At 39.6% G+C, this 17,080-nt stretch overlaps 1 protein-coding gene across 1 annotated transcript in view; it reads right to left on the bottom strand.

Annotated features, from left to right (window-relative positions):
- Positions 1 to 17,080, bottom strand: part of CDH23 (cadherin related 23) — a 1,475,307-nt gene that overhangs the window by 37,970 nt on the left and 1,420,257 nt on the right. The window contains exons 58-59 of the mRNA XM_030204991.1: positions 10,158 to 10,414; positions 7,285 to 7,382 (exon numbers count right to left, since the gene is read on the bottom strand). Of these exons, the coding sequence (XP_030060851.1) occupies positions 7,285 to 7,382; positions 10,158 to 10,414 (355 nt within the window). The remainder of the gene's footprint in view (positions 1 to 7,284; positions 7,383 to 10,157; positions 10,415 to 17,080) is intronic.

The following is a 17,080-nucleotide window of genomic DNA, read 5'->3' as shown; positions in this document are numbered from 1 at the left end:
ATAAACCTTGGAGGAGGGAGGGCAAGGAAGAACTACAAATTTGATAGGATAGGAGGGGGGGAATTGACTGGTCCGTTGGGTCTGACAGACTCAACTTCCACAGACTACAATGAAGAAACTATGGATAAGCACTGGAAAAAAAGAAATGTTTTAAGTTGGGATTTAAAGTTTAGGAGAGCTGTTTGATCCTAATGTATTCCAGTGGTCAGGACCCTGAACTGAGAAAATCATTATAAATACAAAATGACTGATGAATGATTCCTTCAAGTATTTTCACAATGAAGCTGCTATCCAGTAAGTCTGCAAGTGGTGGTTAGTAGAATGAGATTTAGTACAGGCTCACTCTGGTGAATAAGCAGTCATGGATCAAGCAGTGCCACACCACCAGGGCGAGGCGAGAACAACAGATGGCAATGCTTTCCTTTTCTTGAAAATCCAAATGCAGTACTGAGAAAATGTTTGTGAACCACCTAGGATGATCTATATTTTAGCACAATTTATACTGAAAACATGATTAGATTCTAATTTAAGCCTCTTCTGCCAACTTAATTGTTTTGAATATTGTCCAGATGGTTTTCTTATAGGATGCATTTTATGTTTTGTTTGAACTTACAAGATCTTTTACATGTGGGCTAGGGATGGGAATGGGGATGAGAAAAAAACGTTGGAGATGGTGAGGAGATGGTAGCAATATGATGGCAATAGGGCGGGGATGGAAAAGAATTGACTGAGGACAGGGTGGGGTTGAAGACCAAATTAAGTCCCTGAACCACGCCTCTAATTCATATGAGAAAATTGGCTAAGAGGAGGGGCGGACTGACAGTGATCTGGACTCCCAGGCAATAACGGTCATGGGTTCCAAACTACCCATCTAACATATGTTACTGGCTATTACTGGTTAGGGCACAGTAGGCCTCCTACTGCTGTGGGCCATTGGGCACTACTCTATTGACTGATTGGTCAGTCCACCCCAGATAAGAAAAACCTTCCAAAACCTTTACATACCAATAACTCATTAAAACTCCAAAAATATCTGAAGGGAAATAGGGGGAATCATTAACTTGGTTTGTTTTAACTGTTACATTTCTGTAGAAAATATACTTGTTTGATGAGTGGACTGCAGAAGGACCTGGTAACAGCGTTTAGTGTATCTCGGTTTAAAAAAGGTTTGGACAAGTTCCTGGAGGAAAAGTCCATAGTATGCTATTGAGATAGACATGGGGAAGCCACTGCTTACCCTGGGATTGGTAGCATAGAATGTTGCTACTATTTGGGTTTCTGCCAGGTACTTGTGACCTGGATTGGCCACTGTTAGAAGCAGGATACTGGGCTAGATGGACCATTGGTCTGACTCAGTATGGCTATTCTTATGTTCTTAAAAAGTTGTTGGTTCACGTGCTCTGTAAGGCTGCTTGCAGATAACTTTAGCACCATTTAGAGGATCTGAAACTGTGCTTGAGCAATTATGTGTGGTTGAAAATTAAAAGGAAATGCTGCAGTTTCTTTTCCTCTTCAGAACTGAAACACTGCCAGTGATGAATTGCACCTCATATCTGAAGTTCCTTCTACCCTTTGGTGCCCAGGGAGCTACTAAACTCACAAAGATAAGGAAAAAGAGACTATTTCTTTTGTTATAGAAACATTAACAACTTTTAGATGAGCATTGGTCAAATAAAAAGGACTGTGGCTACCATATTAGACCACATAGATATGTGGAAGCAAAAGTACCACTCGTAACTTATTAGCTGACTTTTATTTGTAAGAGTTGGTAAAAGTGATTACCAGTGGAAGTAGATATGATGTTATATGATGCTAGTAGATACCTTGAGATGTCTCCCTGTACTTCAGAGGATGCAGTTACAAATGTCAAATTAGATAACTTTATTAAAACACTTTCCATGTATGAGAATAATAACAATACTTATGTAGCGCAGAGCTATCAAGGGGGCCTAAATTTTCGAGAGCTAGATTTCAAGCTCCACTCACTCTGCCTCCTGGCTCCATCCCTTGGCTCACCAAAATTCCACGGGCCGCAGCACCAACAAGCCACCTTCCCCTCCAACAGCAACACATCTTTCAAGAGATGTGCTAATAAGAAGTCAACTCCTGCTACCGCGGGACCAGTCTCATGATAAGAGCTATGATACTCTGCAGCTCTTATCAAAAGAAAGGTCATAAGTATTGCCATACTGGGACAGACCAAAGGTCCATCAAGCCCAGCATCCTGTTTCCAACACAAATACCTGGCAAGATCCCAAAAAAGTACAAAACATTTTATGCTGCTTATCCCAGAAATAAGCAGTGGATTTTCCCCAAGTCCATTTTAATAATGGTCTATGGACTTTTCCTTTAGGAAGCCGTCCAAACCTTTTTAAAACCCCGCTAAGCTAACCGCTTTTACCGTATTCTCTGGCAATGAATTCCATTAATTACATGTTGAGTGAATAAAACTTTTCTCCAATTTGTTTTAAATTTACCACTTTGTAACTTCATTGCATGCCCCCTAGTCTTAATATTTTTGGAAAGAGTAAACAGATGCTTCACGTCTACCCGTTCCACACCACTCATTATTTTATAGATCTCTATTATATTTCCCCTCAGCCGTCTTTTCACCAAGCTGAAGAGCCCTAGTCACTTTAGCCATTCCTCATAGGGAAGTCGTCCCATCCCCTTTATCATTTTGGTGCCCTTCTCTGCACCTTTTCTAATTCCACTATATCTTTTTTGAGATGCGGTGACCCATGGCAGCAGGCGATGATGTCTTATTAACAGATCTCCTGCTGTCGATGGAGGGGGAGGCTGCTGAGTGGGAGTTCTGTGCTGCCCAGTGGGACTATAAGAGATGACAAATGAAGGCTGAATGCAGGAGACTTAGCAGGTCTGATAGAGACCTCTAAGGTTCTGCCTTGCTTAGATGGCAGAGGCCTCTACTGGTGCTATTAAAGTATGGTATTTATATACATGCTGATCGGCCCTCACGTACAATTAAAACACAGAAATAAGCAAGTTAAAGTCACTACCCCTGAAGACGCACTTTGGCAGGGTGTGGCAGGAGTTTGGATTTATACCTCAAGCGGGAGGAGAGAAGTAAAAGTGAAGGAGAGGTGTCTCGAGGAGTGTAACTGGAAGATAAATGGAAGAACAGATAAGATATATGTACAAGTGATTTTTGAAGGAAGCGGAAATCAAACAAGTTGGAAAAGTTGAGACTCGAATTGAATGCTCATTTTTATACATGAGAACTGAGGCAATATGGCGATTGTCAATAGCCAATTGCAATAACAAAAGATAAACAGAACTGCAATAACTTTGGCATTGATGGAATTTAAGAACCATTATGCTTAGAATGAAGAATAGAACTGTAATGATTTTGTTAAGAGTTGATATGTTATAACATTACTAGATATTGAAGATGACGGTGTAATTAGTATCAATAGGATCCTTAAGGTAGATATAAAAAAAAGAGAGCATTCAGGGAGACAACCGAGTACTACGTAGTTGGTAGCAAAGAGTGTATGTATCGGATGAACGAGATGAGGTTAGGACATTAGAATTTTAAAGAATATCTACATGGTACAAATTATGTGCATATTGATGAATACGTCTAATAAAGAAGCTTGATATGATATATATTGACAAAAGTGATTACTTAAGTAGCTAAATTATATTAGAGATGAAATTTTTATTCAGTTCATAGCACTGAGATATGAAGTTCCAAATATTTTTGTCTCAGAAGAGCTAAAGCCTAATTCATAATCCATTCCTTATTGACCTGGACAGTGTTGACAATGCTGATGTGACAAAAGGCTATTTGATTGATTTGCAGACTAGGAAATGGTGATAAAGGAACTACAGACCAAGAATTCAGTGGAATTCTGATGTTCAGCATGAAAGGTTATCTTATTTTTGCTAAGCAAGCTCTCTCCCCTGCCCCCCCTCCAGCCACCCAGCGATTGTCCTATCTCCCCTGCCCCCCCTCCAGCCACTCCTCCACTTTAATCAGCATATATTAAATTCCCCCATGTGCTACAGAAAAGCACCGAGCACATCCTATATCCTATATAATAAAACACACCTCCAACGTTCTGAAGCCGTAGTTCCGGAACCTTGCAGGAATGCTTCAAGGCTTGAAGGCTTCACTTTCTTGGCTTCAGAACGTTGGAGGTGCGTTTTATTATATAGGATTAGCAGGCACAGATTCTGGAGGGACTCTTCAGTGACAGCCTATGGTGGTTGAGGTGGCAGTTGAAGGTTGAAGTACAATTCCTCAATTACTTTTGCTGACATGTTTGAGGATGAAGCCAGTAGTTATTGGATATTATTTGGAAAGCCATTGCTGAGTTAGCTAAAACTATGATTCCTCAAATAAATATTATAACAAAAACCATAAATAAGGTCTCTTCCCAAGTGAATAAAAACACTACAAGTTTGGTGGATTTGAATTCTTGAGTAGAGAAATTGGAGAAAGAAAAGAAAGATTTGACTGTGTTACAAACAGTTATGATTATAGATTTAACCAATTTGAGAGGGGAAAGTGCTACACTCAGAATTTTAAACTTTTCCCGTTCTAGAATTATTTTTCCACAAGAAATGTTTCAAACATACTCAAAAGAGATTTTGGGTATATCGAACTCAAAATCTATCTCCTTGTTATAATGGACTTATAACTCGCCAATTCCCACAGTTGAAGTTCTATTTACCATCTAAGCATGTTCAAAGACAGCAACAACAATTTAATGAAGAAGTACAAGATTTAAATTTGGGAATCTTAACAGGTTTTCTAGAAACTTCAGATTCTGAGTCATTTATGGCCTTCGCTCTTATGGTGACTTTCACCTTACCAACAGATATAGGCTGGCTACTAAGAACTTACTTTAAGAATCGCTCTAAATCGATTCTTTATAAAAAAAAATGGGCTATATCCAAGACGTATCATGAGAAACTCAAAAGAAGAGGAAAATCTTTTTGCTATTGTGCCAGGGGGGTTATTCAGTTGGGTGGAACTTTCTTTTTGAAATTTCCCTGCAAATGTATAACTCCAAAAAGTTTGCATTTTTTGCACCTTCTCATCTATCTGCCTTTTTGGCTACAAACAGATTTCCCAAGTGGGGTCTCAGGATCTGGATGCCAGATCTGCATTTTAAGTTCTCTTATTGGCTGATTTTAGCAGTTATCATTTAGCTATGCTATTTTCTTATTCTTTATTTCATATTTCCTACATTCTCCTAAGTAACCTTGGAGTCCCCAAATTATGTGGCAAGTATATTATAATGAGAGTAGATGTTTTAGTTCATGTTTTTTTTTCTTTTGCTTTAGATGTTACATGTTTACTTCCCATTAAAATTCTGTACACATATTGCTTGATATGTTAATATTTAAATTGCATAAAAATAAGTACTGCAAAGAATGAAGTGGGGGGGAGGGGGAGTGGGGGGAGGGTGGGGGGGGGGGTCGGAGGGAGGTGGAAGGGGGAAGGGGAGAAAAAATGGTTTGTGGAAAATGTTGGTATTTTTTTATAATTTGGAATGTGGTGGGAGTCTGTGGCTCCGGATTGTTGTTAAACTGTTTGCCTAATAAAAATATATAAATTTAAAAAATAAATAAATACTGATGCACCTTGAGCTTGTTTTGAATGTTAAAATCTCTCTGGTGCTTTTGCTATAAGGTGCATTTAAGCATAACCACATGGAGGAAGGCCTTTAAAGCATACAGACTGGTGTTCCCTTTCCCTTACCATATTACAATATTTACGGATTCAACACATCCCCAGGGGTTTACGAATTATGAAAGAACCAAGATTGTTTTTAGACGACCAAGTTTTTCTAAATCAATGGTGCGCTATTTTAAACAAATGCGCACTAGATCTTATGATTTTGAGTCATATTATTATATTACCATAATAAATCCATTCAGGTTTTTTACTATTGATGTGTCGTCTTTTTTTCTTTTTTCCTTTTTTTCATTTTTTCTATTCGTCCATAGTTCTGGTTTTGCAGTTCCTTCTATTTATTTTTTGTTTTTAATTTTTATTTTTATTCTTTATCTTCCACTGTTTCTTTTTTGTTTTTTGGATATATTTTTTTCTTATATATATATATTTTTTTTTTGCGTCATCTTCGCTGGTTTTGATCACTGATGTTGTTTGCGAAGACAGGTTTCTTCTGTATTTTTGATATCGTTGACTGAAGAACGACCATGTCTTTTGACCCCTGGGCAAATGTGTTGAGCTTTGATGAAGAAAGGTTACAAAGACTTTTACAAGAAAAGAACTTTTTAGATGATGAAGATACATTGAACTCACAAAGTTTAGAAGAAAAATGGATGGAAACCATTCACCTTAATAAGAATATAATACAGAATGAATTACATTATCTTACCATATTACAATATTTACGGATTCAACACATCCCCAGGGGTTTACGAATTATGAAAGAACCAAGATTGTTTTTAGACGACCAAGTTTTTCTAAATCAATGGTGCGCTATTTTAAACAAATGCGCACTAGATCTTATGATTTTGAGTCATATTATTATATTACCATAATAAATCCATTCAGTTTTTTTACTATTGATGTGTCGTCTTTTTTTCTTTTTTCCTTTTTTTCCTTTTTTTCATTTTTTCTATTCGTCCATAGTTCTGGTTTTTGCAGTTCCTTCTATTTATTTTTTGTTTTTAATTTTTATTTTTATTCTTTATCTTCCACTGTTTCTTTTTTGTTTTTTGGATATATTTTTTTCTTATATTTTTTTTCTTTTTTCTTTTTTTTTTTTTTTTTGCGTCATCTTCGCTGTTTTTGATCACTGTTGTTGTTTGCGAAGACAGGTTTCTTCTGTATTTTTGATACCCTTTCCCTTGTGCACATCCAGAAGCGACTAGACACTTGCAAACATCAGTAGTATAAAACATAAAAAGCTAATTTCAAACATATCCCAATTGAAAACAAAGCTTTTATGTTTTCAATTGGGATATGTTTGGAATTAGCTTTTTATGACTTTAATTTATTTAATATGATTTTTTTATTTATGATTTAGATTTTTTATTGATATACTAGAACTCTTTTATTATTGTTCTACTAATTGTTTTTTTTTTATGTCTGGTTGACAGTTGTTCCTGATTTAGCCTTGTAGGCAAAATGTGGCCATGTTGGTCTTGTGATTTATTTATACATTAAAGTGTTTACATTATTGCTGCTTTGCATGTTTTTGGTGGTCTGCTGCCATTGCTGCTGGTCATAGTGTCACAGATCCTTGCCTCTCATTTGTCCCTTGTGCACATCCTCCTTACCGTTCCACATCCAGGATGCGGTTGGTATCTCGGTTCACCACATGGATCAGCATATCAGTCTGAGCAAAGTTCACCCGTCCCTTTTTGTCTACATGAAACTGCAAAGAGAAGAAAGGATTCTAGTAGCCATGCGGATTAAGTACATTTGCATGCAGGACATGGACAAAATAGCAAGTTCACAAATACAGTCAATTCTCCATTTCATTCACTGACAAATTCCCACCTCTATTCAGTTAATGGCAAAGGTGCATGGAATAAGAGGCATGGGGATGCTAATCCTTTCCAGAAGGATAGCAAACTGGTGCAGGAGCTGGATCACATAGCACTGACAGTTTAGGACAGGGGCTCTTAACCTTTTCAGTTTCCACACCTTTTAACTGATCAATGAAACCTTCACACCTCTTTTCTAAACCACATGTCCACTAGTGACAACTGACAGCTACATATGTTGTTGTTAGTCGCTGACAGTGCTCACTGGTAACATGTCACTAAAATTACAGTGGTACACATTTATACTACTAATAACTGTTCTAATAACTGTCATCACTCTCTAGAAAGTTTCAATAAATTGCCTCGGATGTCATGACCCTTCTCTGCACCCAGTTTGACTTCTCCCTGTACCCCTTGATGGTGTGGGCACCTCTGGTTAAGATCTCCTGGTTTAGAATGAGAAAAGGGTACCTACAAGGCCAGTGACTGAAGCAGGATTGTAACTGGAGGAAGTTCCATGCTGGGTACTGCTGCTAATTCCCCACCTCCTGCCTCTGATTGGTCCTGTTCAGCACTATGAGCCAATCAGAAACCAGCAGTTTTTTTTTTAAAGCAATTTATATTATTTCAAAACAACACTTAGCTTATGCCCATCTTCACAGCAGTGTTACTCTGGCTATCAATTCACCTCCTAACACTGCTGTGAAGATGGGCACCCCAGCCCAAGCTAAGTGGGTTTTTAAAAAATATAAATTGCTTAAAAAATTTTTTTTGTTGCTAATTTAAAAAATATATGGTGTGGACATAGGAGGTTTTTTTATGCCTATGATTGCAACGAAGTCCAGTAACGACCAAGTTTTGACTGGCTGTGGCTTGCTGAGGCTTTTTCCTCCTTGTGATCTCAGTAGTTTTCTTCCTCTGATTGTTTTCAGTGAGGATTATATGATTTAGATTGGACACAGGAGGTTTCTTATGCCTATGATTGCAACAAAAGCCCAGAAAAGACCAAGGGCCCTGTTTACTAAGGTGCGCTAGTGAGTGCGTACTAACACTAGAGACACCTATAGGAAATATATGGGTGTCTCTAGTGTTAGCAAATGCTAATTTTTAGCACACACTAAAAATGCTAGCACACCTACAGCACGACTTAGTAAACAGGGCCCCAAGTTTTGACTGGTTGTGGCTTGTTGAGGATTTTTTCTCCTTGTGATCTCAGTAGTTTTCTTCACGTGATTGTTTTCCGTGAGGATTATATGATTTAGACTGATTGGAATTTGAACCTCACTTCCTTCAATTTTTGCTAATTGATCATAAAATCTTCACAAACTAAAGAGTAGGGTGGGTTGGATCTTCAAAAACCTTGAGGGAGACGCAATGATTCTTGTATGTGAAATTTTATTAAAAATACACCAAAGGACTCGACACAGCAGCTGTGTTTCGGTGCCAAGGCATAATCTGATGGTTGTTTCTTTGCAATCTCCTTTAGAATCACACTTGTTTCGCTATTTGGTATATTGTTGCCAAGCAACATCTTCTGTTTTTCTGAGTGCAGGATTGGATAATACAGGTTACAAATAGTGTACACTACATTTTAAGACTCCTGAGGCAGGTGTCTTGGTGCCAAAACACAGCTGCTGGTGTATTTTTAATAAAATTTCACGTACAAGAATCATTGCTTCTCCCTCAAATTTTTTGGAAGAGCCAACCCACCCTACTCTTTCGTTTGTGTGTAGTACAGTTGTAACGATAGAGCGTTCCTCCAAAGTTTTGTGGCTGATCATAAAATCTATCCACATCTGTGGATTTTCTCTGATTTATCTGATTGTGTGATCATAGATTGTAACTAAGAAGAGCTCTGTAAACTATAAGAAAAAGTCTTCAATACAAAGGAAATTCTTTGACATAAATTAGTGAATTAATGCCATTCTTTTCTGTGTAGTTTAAAACATTATGACATACTACTACTACTATTAAACATTTCTATAGCGCTACTAGACTTATGCAGCGCTGTACAAATTAACATGAAAAGACAGTCCCTGCTCAACAGAGCTTACAATCTAAATTGGACAGATGAACAGACAGCTAGGGGTGGGGAAATTGCAGTGGTAGGGGTGATAAGCGAGGGTGTTGAGTAAGAGAGTCATGGTTAGGAGTCGAAAGCAGTAGCAAAGAGGTGGGCTTTAAGCCTAGACTTGAAGACAGCCAGAGACTGAGCCTGACATAATATAAAAGACCTATACAGTAGATCCTATAAAGCATATGCAACCTAATTATAGGTGGCTGTCAGTGTGATTATTCATATGTAATCAGGGCTGTTGGAGAGGGCAGGCCTAACAGACAAGTTGGGTACCTATCCAGGGCAATAAGGGGAGGCACAAGTGTGTCATGACAGAAATGGCTGCTTCCTAGTCCCTGCTGTGGCCAAACTGAGCTCAGGATCTACTGCATTATTGGGGAATAGGATGGCCGGCTGTGTCACTGGAATGAGGGATATACCCCTCATTCCCCCAGGCAATGAAAGAATATCAAAGGGCCCCCTACTCAAGTGGAAAAATGCCATGACTTTGGAGGTAAATCCTCTCCCAGTAATGGTACTGGTACAGTATATCAGGGCAGTGAGATGGCGGGAACCAGTCAGGGTGAAAATCATGAGGCAATGTTACCTGTACGTCGTCTGTGTTCACAATAGCTCCCGTGATGTTTGAAAGCAAACGAATAAACTCTTCCTCAAACTGGCGCACCCTATCTGGGATCTCATTGATAACTATTTTGAGCCGCTGGTCATCCCTCAAGATGTAGATTCCAACCACAGCTGTGTCATTATGCCCTGCCAAATCTGCTGCCATGATGTCCACCACAAAATAGCCAGGACTGTATGTTGCGAAGAGGTCAAATGTTCTTAGGATTCCATCCTCATAACCTTTGGGATTTAAGCCAGTCATAAAATAGGATTAAGTTCAAGTGAGAGCAAGTATAAGAGGCAATGAGAAAATAATTGCAATTTTTTTTGTACAGCTGCATAGAGGCATAGGGCCTGATATTTAAAAGCATTTACCTAGGTAGTAACATCTGCTACTCCATGGTGCACTGGTCAGCAGGGCCAGCCAGTGACATTCAGTAGCATTTTCTGGATACTGTTGGGACTTTTCTTTCTTTTTGATTTTTTATATACTATCTGCAAGCTATTGAAGCAGTGTACATTCAGGTACAGCAGGTATTTTCCCTATAGGGCTCACCATCTGAGTTTGTACCTGAGGCAATACAGAGCTAAGGGGCCCTTTTACTAAGCTGTGTAAGTGACTACGTGCGCCCAACGCACACCAAAATGAAGTTACTACTTGGCTATTGTATGGCTCTTGCGGTAGTTTCATTTTTGCGTGCATCCGATACATGCGTCTGAAAAATAATTTTTATTTTTGGACGCACGTATTGGATGCGTGCCAAGTGGCATTTAATGCGCGTAGGTCATTGCTGCCTAATTAACGGCAACTTTGATTTGGCCGCATGCCCATTTTCGGCAAAAAATTTTTAAAAGGCATTTTTTGCAGGCGCACTGAAAAATGGATTTGCGCACACCGAAAACACGCGCCTACAATACGCGCCCATTTTTCTGCGCACCTTAGTAAACGGACCCCTAAGTGACTTGCCCAAATCACAAGGAGCTGCAGTGGGATTTGAACCAGGTGGGCCTGGTTCTCAGCCCAGTGCTCTAACCATTAGGCCACTCCTCCAGGTCTGGGGGTGGAGCCAGAGCAGAATGGCAAATTATCCAGATAGTTGTGATATTCAGAGCCATTATCCCCCAGATTCTATATAGTGCGCCTAGAGATCCGTGCTGAAATCAGCGTGGATTCTATAACAACACGTGCAACTTAATTGACTTAACAAGCTAATGAGTGCTGATAACAGCACTTAACAAGCAATAATGAGCATTAATTGACGCTAATTAAAATTTAGCCGTACATCTCACAAAGCGTATTCTGTAATGAAGTGTGCTAAACTTCTAATGCATGCAGGCAAAAAGGGGTGTGGTTATGGACAGGGAAATGGGCATTTTGTGGGCGTTCTGAAATTTGCATGCATAGTTATAGAATATGGCCCAGTGCGCGCAAATCTATGTGCTGGAATTTACGCCATGTTTTCATTGGTGTAAATGGATATATGTAGATTTAGTCGCTGAGATATCAACTAAGCATATTCTATAATCGGCGCCTAAATCTAGGCACAAATTATAGAATATGCTTAAGTAATGATTTTAGTGCCGATGTTTTAGGCACCATATATAGAATCTTCTCCTATATGGATAACTTAAAATACCAAAAAAAGCTGACCTGGGTTATCCGCATAATTATCTGGATAACAGCTCTGAATGTTGCTATTGCTCTTATCCAGAAAATGGTAACTCATCACTATATCCAGATATTCAGCGCTGATACCTTGATATTGGTTGGTGCTGAATATTCAGATATATGTTTAAACACCGCAGCCGGCATTTAAAATAAATGATGATTATACAGTTTCTATATTGAGCAGATAGAATATAACATTTGACAAAGATTACCAAACCCATCTAGCCTGCATATTTTAACACAAGACGCTTGCTTCTTTTGTATTAACCTTTGGAGGACAAAGATCAATGGTATCTAACCATCTTAATAATGATTAACGGGCTAAGGGGTCTTTTACTAAGGCGAGCTCATGTTTTTGATGCGCACTAAAATTGTTGGCGTGCTAAACGTTAGAGACGCTAATGCATTCCTATGGGTGTCTCTAACATTTAGCGCACCCACAATTTTAGCACACGCTAAAAACGTGAGCGCGCCTTATTAAAAGAGGCCCTAAGTTTTCCTGATATGTAAATAATTTTCCTCTCCCTCCAATGTGGTAAAAGAATGTGCGGTTCTGGCCATGTTGAAAGAGATGGAGCTGCAGACAGGATCAGGGCAGGGATAATAAAGTCTTTCCTGTGTACAGTTTGCCTCAGTGAGAAAGCAGGGACAGAATCCACTGTGTACATATCAACCCCAAATTTTCAAAGAGAAATGCTGAGGGAAGTTGGTTTAGAGGCTCATTTTGAAAGCACATAGACTTACAAAGAGGGGCATATTCGAACGGGGCGACCAAGTTTTCCTGAGGACGTTCTCGCAGGATGTCCCCATGAAGGGGCAGGGAAACTCGTATTATCAAAACAAGATGGGCGTCCATCTTTCGTTTTGATAATACGGTCGGGGAAGCCCAAATCTCAACATTTAGGTCGACCTTAGAGATGGTCGTCCTTAGAGATGGTCGTCCCCGATTTTAGTCGATAATGGAAACCGAGGACGCCCATCTCAGAAACGACCAAATCCAAGCCATTTGGTCGTGGGAGGAGCCAGCATTCGTAGTGCACTGGGCCCCTTCACATGCCAGGACACCAACTGGACACCCTAGGGGGCACTGCAATGGACTTCAGATAAAGCTCCCAGGTGCATAGCTCTCTTACCGTGTGTGCTGAGCCCCCCAACCCCTCCAACCCACTCCCCAGAACTGTACACCACTACCATAGACCTTAGGGTTGAAGGGGGGCACCTAGATGTAGGTACAGTGGGTTTGTGGTGGGTTTTGGAGGGCTCACATTTACCACCACAAGTGTAACAAGTAGGGGGGGGGGGTGGGCCTGAGTTCACCTGCCTGAAGTGCACTGCAGTACCCCCCAAAACTGCTCCTGGGACCTTCATACTGCTGTCATGGAGCTGGGTATGATATTTCAGGCTGGCATAGAGGTTGGAAAAAATATTTTAATTTTTTTTTGAGGGTAGGAGGGGGTTAGTGACCACTGGGGGAGTAAGGGGAGGTCATCCCCGATTCCCTCCAGTGGTCATCTGGTCAGTTTGGGCACCTTTTTGAGGCTTGGTCGTAAGAAAAAAAGGACCAGGCAAAGTCGCCCAAGTGCTCGTCAGGGACGCCCTTCTTTTTTCCATTATCAGTCAAGGACGCCCATGTGTTAGGCACACCCCAGTCCCGCCTTTGCTATGCCTCCGACAAGCCCCTATGACGTTTGGAGGCATATTTTCAAAGCACTTTGGGAGGCTAAGTTCCATAGGTTTCTATGGAACTTTGGGAGGCTAAGTGCTTTGAAAATGAGCCTCTTGGTCATCCTCGCGACAGAAAGCAGTTGAGGACGCCCAAAATCGGCTTTCGATTATGCCGATTTGGGCAATTCTGGTAGAAGGACGTCCATCTCCTGATTTGTGTCGAAAGATGGGCGCCCTTCTCTTTCAAAAATAAGCCTGATAGTTACATAGGTTACTATGGGGCTCATTTTCAAAAGAGAAAAATGTCCAAAAAGTGGCATAAATCTGCATTTGGACGTTTTTCTCACAAAAATGACCAAATTGGTATTTTCAAAACCAATTTTTAGACTTTTTCTATGAAGTCCATCAGAACTATGTTCAAATTGCAAGGGGGCATGTCAGGGGGCATGTTAAGGGTGGAATATGGGAGTTCCTAACACTTGGACATTTTACTTCCATAATGGAACAAACAAAAACATCCAAGGCTATAAGATGGACATTTTGGTCTAGACCTGTTTTATTAATGAATAAGTCACAAAAAGTGCCCTAAATGACCAATATACAATTTAAGGGGGTACTGGTGAGATGTGTACCTAGGACCTTTTATGTGAAGTCCACTGCAGTGCCCCCTAGGGTGCCCCATTGCTCTGCTGGGATGCCTATGTGGCCAGTCTACTAGGAAAGCTGGCTCCTCCTACATCCCAATGGCTTGATTTTGTGCGTTTTTCACTTGAACATTTTTTTGGGGGAAAATGATCCAAACAGATAGATGTACAACAACATCTAGGAAATGGTCATTTTCAAAGAAAAAAGAGAGAGTTTTTCTAATTTGAAAATGATCATTTTCACTGCTTGATTTTTGGACATTATCAGCAAAACGTCCAAAGTCGGATTTAGATGTCATATCGAAAATGCCCCTCCGCGTAAGTTTGTAAGTCTATGTGCTTTGAAAATGAGCACCTTATGTGATTTGATAATCCACTTACGAACACTTGAAGCAAAGTTCAAAAATAAACATAAAGGGCCCTATATTTAAAAGGGTATAACCGGGCAGGAAAGGCTTCTGCCTGAATAAACCACACTGAGCAGACTAAGAGGGGATATTCAGCTGCATTAAAAAGACAGTGCTGCTGTATGTCTCTTCTGACCACCATGGCAATGTCCAGTTAGTGCTGGGGTGACCTGGGAACAGAGTCAAGGCAGTGCCGGGATTTACTCAGTTAGTTGTGATATTCAGTCCACTAAGGCCCGCATTCTATATAAGGTGTGGTGAGTTTTGCACATTAAATTGTTTATGCGGCCAGTTTATGTGCGCTACCCAATTGAGTAACGAGTCATCACTAATTGGCAATTGTAATTTACATGCAATTTTTAGGCGTATTCTAAAAAGAGGTGCACGCATATTCCAATGTGCGTAGCTGACAAGAGGGCATGGCCATGAGAGAAGTGTGGGGGTGTCGGGGGCATTACTTGAAATTATGTGCATTGTTATACAATTTGGGGGAATGTACCTACGTTTAGAGGCAGCTATTTACACCAGGTTTTCACTGGCGTAAATGGCCGTGCACTTTGCCTGGTCCTATGCGCTATTCTATACACTGTGCCTAACTTTAGGTGTGCTATATAGAATAGCACTAGGCATGTTAAATGGACGCGTCTAGATTTCAGATGCAGTTTACAGAATCTGGTCCCAACTGGGTAAGTAAGCAGATACCCCCCCCCCCTAACAAAGCCTAGTGGCAATGCCGACACAGCCCATTCACTTGAATGGGCTGTGTCAGCATTACCACACTGGCAGCAGCTAGCGTGGCTTTGTAAAAGGGGGAGGGGAGTTTGACAGTAAAAAGGCTGTTCTAACTGAGCTACCAGGGCACCAATCTAAATATCAGATGGTGCTTGGATAAATTCTGTGTGTCTGTCTTGGTCTGGATATTCAATGCTGGTGCCCAACATGGCCTGGCATTAAATATCCAGGCTTAATTTAGCCCATGGCTGTCAGAGACTTAAAATCCACTGATCACTGTGGGCTGAATATTAGCCAGACATATCACAATTGCAATTTCACATGATATCATATTGCTCCACCCAATCCTCCAATCAAAAAAATCCTTAAACAATTGCTTATATCATCTCTTCAATTAATTATGAAATAGCCAACTAATTATGAAATAGCCAACTTGTAAAATTTTGCCTACAAAGCTTCAAAAATAAATTTCAGGTCTGCAGGTACGCCTCACAGGTGTGCAATGAGAAAGCAAAACAGCAAGGCAACAAAACCTGAGGATTCACAAGATGTAGCACAAAAAAACTTTTATTCTGTCATCAAATCCAATAGCCTATATAGAAAAGACTCCACACAGCCACGTTTTGGCCTATGTACTACTACTACTACTTAGCATTTCTATAGCACTACTAGGCGTATGCAGTATGAGCCTGAGTCAGGAGTCTCTCTCTCTCTCTCTCTGTCAACATTGCCCTCTTGAAATATTTGAACATCCCTGGTATCTATCTCTCCTATATACATAGATAACAGCAATAGCAGTCTAAGTGGAGGGATGAAAAGTGTCGAACTATTCATCATTATTAAAAGGAGTCTGAAAATACAAATCAGCTGAAAAGCTCCAACAATAAACAGAATATAAAGTATTTTATCTTTTGGACATCATTTAACACTTTTCATATTTCATTCCATTGGTGAAAATATGAGACTGTGGACATTCAATAGAGTCAGAATGTTTTTCTTCAGGTTGACCCTAGATCCTTCCACTGAACCTTAGAACTCATTGGGAAGACATCTGAAAGACCGTTTTAACAGCTTTTGGTCAGACGGAACCTGCTTTCTTTGTGAGATCATAGAGACATCTAGTGGTTCAAGCATAGAAGAGAATTGGTTATATTTGAGCCTCAAGAATATTTATTTATTTATTTATTTAATATATTTATACCCCACATTTTCCCACCAGTTGCAGGCTCAATATGATATGATATGAATATGATAAACATGCTCTTTATTCATGTTTATTTTACTTATCTGCAATCAATTTAACATTTGTTAAAAAGAGCATACACCAGAGCAAAGTACAATCAAAGGGAAATGTTATTAAACCAAGAAAAAAAAGCTGATACAGGAACAGAAATACAAACGTGCATCATGCAATACACTCCAGTAATACTGAGAGTAATGAAAATTTTAAAACAACACTGGAGGATAATGCAATCACACCCAATTTTGAAAGAACAAATTTTGCAGATAGCATACTTCAGAAAGAGAAATATAGGAGAAATATTACAATCTTCCAAAACAACACACGAAACAACGGGGCATCAAGCCTGCTGATCTTGTAAATAACTCAGAAATTCACAAATCCAATAGACAATAAGTCGTATAAGTTGCACAAAAATACTAATTGCATGAGCACTCATGTGATCTACATATTGATATGTCCATGCTCAAAACTATATGTTGGTAAAACTATAAGACCGTTAAAACAACGCCTCAGTGAACATAAACATAATTTAAAATACCAAAAAAC

The sequence above is a fragment of the Microcaecilia unicolor genome, chromosome 5 (genome assembly GCF_901765095.1).
Source record: "Microcaecilia unicolor chromosome 5, aMicUni1.1, whole genome shotgun sequence".
Classification (NCBI taxonomy): domain Eukaryota; kingdom Metazoa; phylum Chordata; class Amphibia; order Gymnophiona; family Siphonopidae; genus Microcaecilia; species Microcaecilia unicolor.
This window is presented reverse-complemented; position numbering and strand designations above follow the sequence as displayed.